At 36.3% G+C, this 10,174-nt stretch overlaps 1 protein-coding gene across 1 annotated transcript; it reads right to left on the bottom strand.

Annotated features, from left to right (window-relative positions):
* Positions 1–367: 367 nt before the first annotated feature.
* On the bottom strand, positions 368–2,208 carry GJE1 (gap junction protein epsilon 1). Its single transcript, XM_045810095.2, has 3 exons — positions 2,170–2,208; positions 1,295–1,477; positions 368–763 (listed from the first exon to the last, which is right to left on the bottom strand). The coding sequence occupies exons 1-3, from the start codon at positions 2,206–2,208 to the stop codon at positions 368–370; spliced, it is 618 nt and encodes a 205-aa protein (XP_045666051.1).
* Positions 2,209–10,174: the final 7,966 nt, after the last annotated feature.

The raw sequence follows: 10,174 nt of genomic DNA, 5'->3' as shown, positions 1-10,174 counted from the left end.
AGACTCAATTTTCCACTCTGTGTAAAAGAGATAATAAAAGTTTCTCTGGCCACAAAATACTGTGATTATTTAAGATGTTTTGTGTGAGAGAACTCTGTAAAAGTACTATTTAAAAAAGAGTTAATATTAGTTCTGTATATATTTTCTAGTGTGTGACAAAATTAAAGTAGAATGAAATGTTTGTTTGAGAACCTGCCTTGGAACTTAGTATAATATTTTATATCAGACATGAAGTTCAGACACACTGAGGTAAGTTTAAAGAACAGATATTTATGTTTGAAATTGAGATACTCTCTGAATAAGACGAAACTAAGTAAGAATGATTGAGAAAGAATTGTGGCATGACAATAGATAATTAGCCTTCTGGTCATTGCCCAATTAGAAAGCAAAATCTTCTAAATATGATCTCAAAAACTTCAGCAACACATAGTACTACTGTAATCACAGTAAATGTATACATTGCAATAAGAAAAATGGTCTTCTCAAAGTGTTCTGGCACCATGCATTTTATAATAGTAAATTTTTCCCCAAGAGATCCAGCATCACACAGGTAGAGGGCTTTAACTTGGAAACCAAAGAGGTGAATCTGAAGCCAGAATGCTATCACCTCTAGACTAATTCTTAATAAAACAGAGAGGATATAAATCACTGTGTAGATAGGCTTTTGAAGAATGCATTCTTGATTGATGCTTTTACATGCAGCGTAAAGGTGGAAAATAGCTCCAGGAACCAGGACAATCACTAGTTGTAACGCCCAGAACACCTAAAGTATGTCAGAAATATCTTAGTCAAATCGGCCAACATGTTACCAAAAACACACGAAAGAGACTGACTCTCAACAGAGGCAAATTTAACAATTCTAACTTTCATAAGTCTTATGAGCAATAAAAATAATATAATGAAGATAGTAACGTTGAGCATATTACTAAGATGTTTAAATTTTTAAATTGTGAATTGTAAAAATGTAGTCCTATTTTGCTGTCATCACCTACCAATTACAAATAATAATGAAGTATTTTATTTTAGTGGCTACCTAATTTCCATTTTCTAATTACAGGCCTAGAGTATAATTCTAACATCAATAGATAACAGAATTCTGGAGATGGAAGAAACTCTTGACCAACTCAAGTTAATTTACCTGAAATATACAGCCAGTTAGAAAACAAGTAATAATTCTAGAAAATAATACTTATTAGGGTATTCTTCATCTTATTATGACATTATTTTACATTTAAAAAGAAAACAATTTTTATCCAGGTTAGAGGAAGGTTTACGTGAACACAGAAAAACTTACTTGTGGAGTGATTGGCCTAAACTGATTGTAACAGAAGAGATTTATTTCTCTTTTGTCTGGATCACAACTGAAGTGCAAAGCCTCATTCCCATAGACCGCAAAGCCTAACACCCCAAGGAAGAACATTCTCACTGATCCAAAGAAAAGGGTGTGGAATTGACCGATCACGGTTGGAGGCTTCACCTGTTAATGGTTTTAGGAGAAAGAAATGTTTTGTAAACAAACATTAAAGAAGTACATTTTAAAGGATGTTTTCATTATCACATTTTAAAATATTTAAGATTTATGAGTTTTTGAAGCAAGATATAACTTTAGACCTCATAAAGCCCAATGTAAATTCTGCATCATGAGATTGCTCACGCCTTTGCACTCTGAAAATATGAAATGCAGCAGTCAAATAAGGACATGTTGCTAATCAAATGTATAATCTTGGAAATATTTAAAAAGCTCTGAATTCAATGACTATTCCTCCTACCCCTGTAATTCTTTTTCAATAAAGTCAAGAGAATCTTAGAATATCTAAGACCTCTTTTAGAAAATTAGATAACAAATCTAATATTAAACTCATTGGTATGCACACCATCTTAACAACCAAATGATGTTTATTTAATTGTCATTACAGCTTATTTTCCACTTCTTAATTATCAGATTGAGAAGAGAGTGAGCTACTTTTAAACACTAACAGCTAAAAGTACTTCCTGAATTATTCTAGTTATAGTTTTAAATTCAGAATATCCTAAATCATATAGTTGATATTTATATTATTCTCCATATATGTAGAGGTTCTTATTCATCAATACTTATGCAAATCAGGTTAAAATACAAGACAAGACTCAAACAACTGTTTTTTGTTTGTTTGTTTGTATAATACTTACGCATCCTTCATAGAAGTTTTTGATGTAATTTAGAGACATGTCTCAGAAGTTGTTAGCCTGGCATCCCTGTGGGTTAATTCTTGACCCACATTGCCACTTCGCTTCTGCCAGGATCAGACTCATATTCTCTCATGACTCTTACAGCTGAAAACACTTATCACTGCAAATTTCTCTCCCCTCCTCCTTTTCTTTTCTTTTTTCTTTTTTCTTTTTTTTCCGTAGATCTCTGGGGCCCCAGTCAACTTTCCTATCTCTGTCCCAAAACAAAGCAAAACAAAAACAAAGAAAAGCAGAGGGCATGTGGTCAATGTAATAATCCCTTGACTTACACTGTCAGCAGAGCCAGCCAGACAGACAGAAGTGCCAGCAAAGCAAGAGTCCAGTCCAACAAGGGCTCTGAACACTCAATGCCTCTCAATTACCTGAAAATTGCCTATATGTAAATCAGGGCATTCTTAAGCTTAGAGTTTTCTCCAAAATGTCCAGTGATCTCCCCCCACGCTCCATGTACGTATGTCTGAAAAGATAATTACGTGGAAAATATTCCTGATTCTTTCTTGTTTACTTTTATAAAATAGGACTAATTTCTGAGACATTTAAGAAACTGTAACACAGATTATGATAGCTATTACAACATCTGATATTACTGATATGTTGCTATATTTGTCTTTTTGCTGAATGCTTACTGTGGACATTGAAAAATCTAAAGTTAGATCTCTATTCTGAGTGAAAAGATAGTGTACTGCCAACCAAGATGAGGCCAGGATCTGACACAAATCATGTCAACAATCCTGCCTTCTCTTTCTTTTGTCTTTCAATAAGCACATCAAGTGCTAGACACTGTTATGGGTGCTGGGATCAGCAGGGGCCAAAACAGACAAGGAGATGCCTTCCAACTGATATATCTGTGTAATGTCTTCTACCCACCTATACTTCCATACAGCCAATGATGGGTCAAATCTGCTACTTCATCTGCCTTCCTCATCTTTGTTTTTTTTTGTGCTTTGCAAAAGTTGTAACTCTAGACAACTTCACGGCTCTCCTTAGCATGCAGAGAAGTGATTGTATAACACATGCAATTGGAGCCAATGGGCAAGGGGCAGTGGTCTTATTGAATCAAGGTGTTGCACTGGATAGGGAAAATAAACGTGGACAATGTAATGATCCCTCAGAGCCTCTGGATGAGAGAAATTGCTGTATATTTTCGTCTTCTCAGAAACAGCATTCCAGGTTTGCTATGTATTGATTCCTATGAAGGGGTATCCAAAAGCCAAAGCTATCTTTTGCACAGGAAGAATCCTGCTTTGATTTCTACCATGTGCAACAATGAATGTGTTTGTTTAGACCATTATGTGCTAGGGTCAGACATGTAAAAATCATCAAAGTCTTCCTGTGTTTTTTCAGAGATGAATAAGCTTAGCTTGAACCTTAATTGCATGTGTAGATGGTAGAAACGCAGTATTGTTTTCATTGTTGAGATCTATAGGGGACCAAATAAATAATATTGCTCTTCCCTTTATAGGTTATGATCCCCAATTGAGTCATAAGACAAAAGGATGAAGCACATGGAGGCCAAAATATTACCCTTATTATACTCTTATTACCCTAAAGATTATGTTGGAAGAGGGACGTGGTTTATCTCTTTGGGAAAGTGTGATTCTTAGGCAGACACAGATGCAGGCCTCATGAATGCTGTATCACGGCTGCCTTTACCACATGGAGTATCTCCCTGCCTTTCTAAGATTTATGCATGAGAAGAGCAGAGTAGAACTGCTGATCTCTGTGGACAACTGGCTTCCAAGGGAAAAATGCTAAGAAGTAAATGATGAATGCTCAGTTTTGCCTTCCAAATGTAAGGTATACTCACCAGCTAAGACAGTGGCTGTAGTGACTCTGGCCTCACATGTTTGGCAATTGGTAGGGCTGTTGATTAGGATGACAACCTGAGCCTTTTACATGCTAACAGCTGAGGGTATCAGAAGCAGCAAAAGAGGGTAATCCCCAATGTGCAAGCATTATTCAGTCCTCTGCTTGCTTCATGTTTGCTAATGTTACCTTAGGCAAAGAAAGTTACAGTGCCAATCCAGATTCAAGAAACATCTATGACCTCTTGGTGGATCTGTAGTCACATGGCAGAGGTATGGCTACAGAAATAGGAAAAACTTGTGACTAATTTTATATTCTATCACAATATGCCCTCTGGTCACATATATTCATATCTCTCCCACAGGTTTTCACCCTCATTCCAGAATGGTGAAAGTCTCATCTAATCATAGCATTAGGGTTAAGTCCAAGGTTTTGTGATTTGCATCACATGTAAATCTGGATGCGGCTGTTATGTGGCTCCTTGTGATCCAGAATCTAAAGAAACAAAACAGAACGTTATCTTCCACACAATGTTAATGCACAATAGTGATACAGGGATAGGAGAACTCTCACAGACACTTCCACTTCCAAAGTGGAAGAACAGGAGGCACGCTGCTGTCACTGGTCCATAGCAATTCTGAAATTTTGCATAGGACATAATGCCAGTTCTCCCTACTCTGAAGGCAGAGAAAATCCCATGATTAAGGCACAGTACTACTCCTTGAAAGATGCTCCCCAGTCTACTCTATTGTACTTTCCGATCGAAGCAGTTTTCTGGTGCATTGTTGTCAATAGTCTATGGCTCCATCCTCTATGTTCTTAGCTAAAAACATCTGACCTTTTTCATTAAAAAATGGTTGCATTTGAAGCTGAGTGACTTCCTCAGACCGCTCCCTGCTAGAAATTTGGAGGACCAGGAGTCTTTTTTACAGCTTGACTAATATCCATTTGATTGAAACTAGTAGTTGTTTTGCTTTCATTTGTTTTGTTGGCTGGTACAACTCTCTTCTTCCTTAGTTTCCAATGTATCAGTTTTAGCACACTTAGTTTGAAAAAGAGTTATACCCACAATTATTTTAAAGAAAGGATTAAGCTTCTCTGAGACCATGCTTTTAAAGATTTTTAGGAAACTTTTGTCTAATGAGATGGTCATTAGTCATGTCTTAAATATTTTGAGTTTTATCAAAGGATGTTGTAGTCATACTGTTGATTTGCTTTTTAGTCTTGCATTAGGAATTTTTACTTGCCAGAGACGCTAGAAATCAAATCAAAACAAAACAAAACAAAAGGAATTCCCATGTAGCAAGTCCTGATCCCTCTATATTTTCCCCAAATTTTGCCTGCAATCTCATCTCAAGGTCCCTTCACTAGGTCATTGTTCTCTTCTTATACCTTATCAAATGTGGCTAGGAGTACCAAACTGTTACTTTTAGAGTTCTTTCTGAATTGCTTCTTAGCCAAATCCAAATTTTCATTAGTATGTTTCTTATCTTTCATGTTATTTCAGGTGACTATTATGCCAATTGTCTTCATATTATACCATAAGAGTCACCATATTTCTAGCCTACTACAATTGTTTCCTCTTTTCCAGCCTTCACTAATAGTTTCGCATTGCTTTTTCTGCCTTTGGTAATAGTTTCTTTGTTACTTCTCCACTTTCTGCCTACTGCCTTTTTCCAAAGATGATGTCATATTTTAGGGTTTTGTTCTAGTAGTGCCTGACCCTTGATACCAGTATCTGTATCAGTTAAGAATTGTTTCATAGTAAGCCACTCTCAAATTTAATGGCCAAGATAGAAAGCATTTATTTCGCTCATGGTTTAAGAGGTTATTGTTCCTAGTCTGGACCGGCTTAGTGATCTCTGCTGGGTTCTTGCATGCATATGTGGTTAGTCAACAGGTCAGCTGCCGGGCAGATTATCCAGGATGACTTAAGTCACATGTCTGGAGGTTGGCAGACTCAGGCCAGAGTGATCTGAGTGACCAAGGCACATGCCTCTTGTCATTCTGGAGACTGACCCAGACTTCTGCTTGTGGTGGGAATTACAGAGTTTCCAAAACAGAGAGTTCAAAAGGCCAAAAGTGCAAAAGCTTTTCAAGCGTCTGCTTGCTTCAGAGTTGCTAATGTCACACTGGCCAAAGCAAGTCTCGTGGCAACCTCAGATGGATTCCAGCTCTTAGTAGGAAGATTTGAAGTTGCATTCCAATGGCAGGGATGTGGAGAGGTGAAGAATGTGTAGTGATTTTACAATCAACCCCATCACTGGGGGCATTAAGTGAGGAAATCTTTTCAAGAAGCTTGCTTGTTTCAAAATGCAATTTGGGAATCAAGGATATGTGCATTCTTCCTAAAGAATCAGTTAATGAAAACTAAAGTTTGGGGCCATGCTTGTCTGCTTTCACTGAGCCCTTCTTTCCTGATGTGAAAAGGATGTGAGAAGAACTAGGCAGATGGGAAAAAACTCTCCTATAATAAAAATCCAATAATAATATATTAGCCTATCGAATGGTTTCTATTTGCTAGTAAGTATTTTAAACAAATTATCTCCCTGAATTCTTACAACTCTGTGAGATATGTTCTCTTATTGGTCTATTTTACAGATGAAGCTTAGAGAATTTAAGTAATTTATCCAAAGTTATAGTTAATAGGTGGCAAAACCAGGTAGTGAAAGATCGTGAATGAAGTTCTTGTTAACTGGTGAGCTGGAGGCACATGAGGGTATTATTACACTGATTGTTAGGACCCTGAAGCATGAGGAATTAAAGGGAAATATGTCCAGACTTTCTTATTTTCTCCGGCAAAAAGTTCAGGGGTTATTGGTGCTGTGGAGGTTGGCCATTTTCCCATGCTCCTGGCCTGATCTCAATGTGAAGAGGAAAAGCCAAGCAGAGAACTAACCCTGTGTAATATGTGCCAGGGGAGTACTTGAGAAATGTGAAGGACTCCACAGAAATGAAGTCAGCTAAATTTCTTTCCCATTTGGTATCTGTGTGAGGAGGAAGGACCACATGGTATCACAGATCATGAGCTCTGGAATCAGAAAACCTATGTTTGAACCCTAGTTTCACCACTTGGTTAGATCTGAGATCTTGGGAAAATTATTTACCATCCCTGAATCTCAGTTTCTCCAACCGGGGATGATGGTAGTATTTACCTCACAGAGTTGTTGTATGAGGATTATTAAAGTATTTGGGAAAACATTCCTCCCGTGTTTAATGGGACCCTGAATCATCTGTTATTTTCTATTATTTTTTCTTAGTTATGAAGACAACAGAATGTTAAATTAATAATCATTTTTAAGCAAGTAAGAGTCACTGCTTTCTTCAACATAAAGAACATTTGTATTGGCCACGAAGAACATTTTTGGGAAGAATGAATAACATGCAGATCCCACTTTAAAAATTTTTTTTTTTTGTTGAGGTATAATTGAAACTATGTTGGTTTCAGGAGTACAATGTAATGATTTGATATTTGTATTGCAATATGATCACCACAATAAATCTAGTTAACATTTGTTACCATACATAGTTACAAAAATTTTTTTCTTGTGATAAGAACTTTTAAGATTTATTCTTTCAGCAACTTTGAAATATGCATGTCTATTTTCAGTGTCTCTCTTCTGTCACTGTTTAATCTTTTTCAGAAGGGAGTGTCTCTTCCTTTAGAGTCTACTAAGATGCCAAGACTAGTGGGAAGCTTTGGGTAAATTTAATCACTAAAACATACCTCTTCTCTCCCAGCTCCAAAGATTTTAAAATGACCAGGTCACCTCCACCAATTTCCTGAGTAAATGGCCCAAAATTTGAGGCAATAGTACCAGCTTGCTTGCTCAAACTTGCTTAAAGCTTTTAACTTCAGCAGAGGAGTGAAAACAGGTTCAGATCTTTTTCTACTACAACTGTTACTACTACTGCTGCTTACACACACACATAGACACACACACACACACACACACACACACACATACATACACAAATTGCTGGCATTTATTGATTACTACATTTTTCCAGTACTACTCTAAACTAAGGGAGTCATGTATAATCTTTTGCCAGATATTCTTTAAGTCCTAAAATTTCTGAGATTAAAAACATTAAAACTTGTGTGGTCTAGCCCAGAAAGGGGACAAACCTTTGATTTTGCACAGAACTCAAGACAGGATCGAATGAAATAACAGTGTAGAAAAGCACTAGTCAGGATGGCTAACACATATCAACCTATAAATATTTTTCATATTACTATTTATAATCTGCTCTAAATTAATACTTTAAATCTAGTCACAGGTATTGTTTTAGAGCTATGCTTTTCTATGTGTTTGTGCTTATTCACCTTCATTTTTTTTCATTCACCCAGTAAATATTTAGTATCTGCAATATCAACTGCTATGTACATTGTTGGGAATGTGTGAGAATAATAGAGCCCCTGCCTTCATCGGGCTTATAGTAGAGCGTGTGTGCTTGTGTGTATAAATATGAGTGTATGTATGTATAAATGTATGTGATTGACATTTACAGTGCGGATATTTTGCTTAAAATAAAGCATGATTTATATTTAATCCTTCAGAGTATGGTCACAAACTATCTCGGCTCTACATTTGGCAAACAAGGAGAAATAATCTCTTTATGTTTCCTCTCTGGCATCCTTTGATTCTCAGAGTTTTGCATTGTGTCACTTTAATTTACTCTCCTCCTCATGAGATATCCAATGACTGTTGAATGGGATGAAATAGAGATCAATTCAGGTACTCCCAGTAGTAGATTTCACAGAAGCACAGCTGAGATAAGGCAATCTGGACAGCTGCCTCAATTCATAAATCACAATCCTTAACCAATTCGCATCTCACTGAAATCTCTGACCTGCCAAAATTGGGTTTGTCTTTCTGCATGAATAATTTATATTCTCTGGAATGGAACTGGGGATGCTTTAGCAGAAAGAGTCAATAACCAATCACGTTATTTTAGGCAAATGATTTAACTTGCTGGGCTGCATTTCCGTTTCTCCAAAAGGAATAGGCTGGATTCCACAATCTGTAAATAATTTCACAATTATGGTTTTATGATTCTAAGTCTTATAACCATTTGGAGTTATTATACTTGCTGTGAGAATTATTGTGAGTGATTTGTATGTTACCAGTAATCCCTTAAATTGAAGGCCTCATTTTTCTTCTTCATCAATGAGTTTGTACATTCCATATTTTCAAGATGCCTATATTGCATGATTTCTAGTTATGTAATACATATGCCTTATTTCTTTTTCAGATGCTCCATTCATACAATCCAGCCCCATAGGAGAATATAGTCTATAAATACAGAAGACCTGAATCTGTGTCTTATTCTACGATTATGGTTGTTATTTAAACATTCTGTGTTAACTCTGCAAGTTTTAGTTTTTCTAATTGTAAAGTGGGGAAAACAACTCTTACCCAATAGATGTTGTAATTAAATGAGAGAATATATGAGGTAATACCTAGCACAATGCCTGACACATAGTTGATATCTCAATAAATACTGATTTTGCTCTTATTATGGAGGCTAGACTCATTGTATCAAACTTGAGAGGAAGTACACCAAATAGGTAAAAACTTGGGTTCTTGAATCAGTGAACATCGATTTGTAGAAATTTTTTTTTGAAGGTTACAGTGTTTAATGTTTCTCAAGTTAAATTAGTGAACATCGATTTGAATCACAGCTTGTGATGAAAATTCCTTGGGAAAATTAGCTAACAACAAAAAGCCTCCTTTTTCTCAACTGCTGGGATTTGTTGACCTCTCTGGATCTGGGAATTTGTTTTCAAGAAATTTAGGGGAAAGTCAGCCATTATTTCTTCAAATATTTTTCGGTCCTTTTCCCCTCTTATTCTGGTACTCCAATTACATAGATGCTAGAGTGCTTGATATGGTACCTGATCCTCTCTCTAAATGTTTTTTCTCATTGTGAATAGTTCTTGTGTTAATGTCACTGATATTTTCATCTACAGGGTCTCATCTGAAGTGAGTCCCACTCAGAGCATTTCTCATCTGTGATAGTATATATTTATCTCTAGGACAAAGGACAGTGAACTGTAGCCCATGGATCAGCTACCCCTTTTGTAAAATAAGGTTTTATTGCAACATACCCATTCCCATTCATATTATGTATGTTA

The sequence above is a fragment of the Ursus americanus genome, chromosome 11 (assembly GCF_024610735.1).
Source record: "Ursus americanus isolate L20-20 chromosome 11, mUrsAme1.1.p, whole genome shotgun sequence".
Classification (NCBI taxonomy): Eukaryota; Metazoa; Chordata; class Mammalia; order Carnivora; family Ursidae; genus Ursus; species Ursus americanus.
The sequence above is the reverse complement of the archived record's forward strand: the minus strand, read 5'-3'. Positions and strand labels throughout refer to the sequence as shown.

Bases quoted from the DNA above. Each gene is read 5' to 3' on its own strand.
- GJE1 (XM_045810095.2), bottom strand. From the start codon at position 2,208: ATGTCTCTAAATTACATCAAAAACTTCTATGAAGGATGC. The intron at 1,478-2,169 runs GTAAGTATTATA...AACCATTAACAG, and splicing joins AAAACTTCTATGAAGGATGC to GTGAAGCCTCCAACCGTGAT. The intron at 764-1,294 runs GTAAGTTTTTCT...GACATACTTTAG, and splicing joins TTAGGCCAATCACTCCACAA to GTGTTCTGGGCGTTACAACT.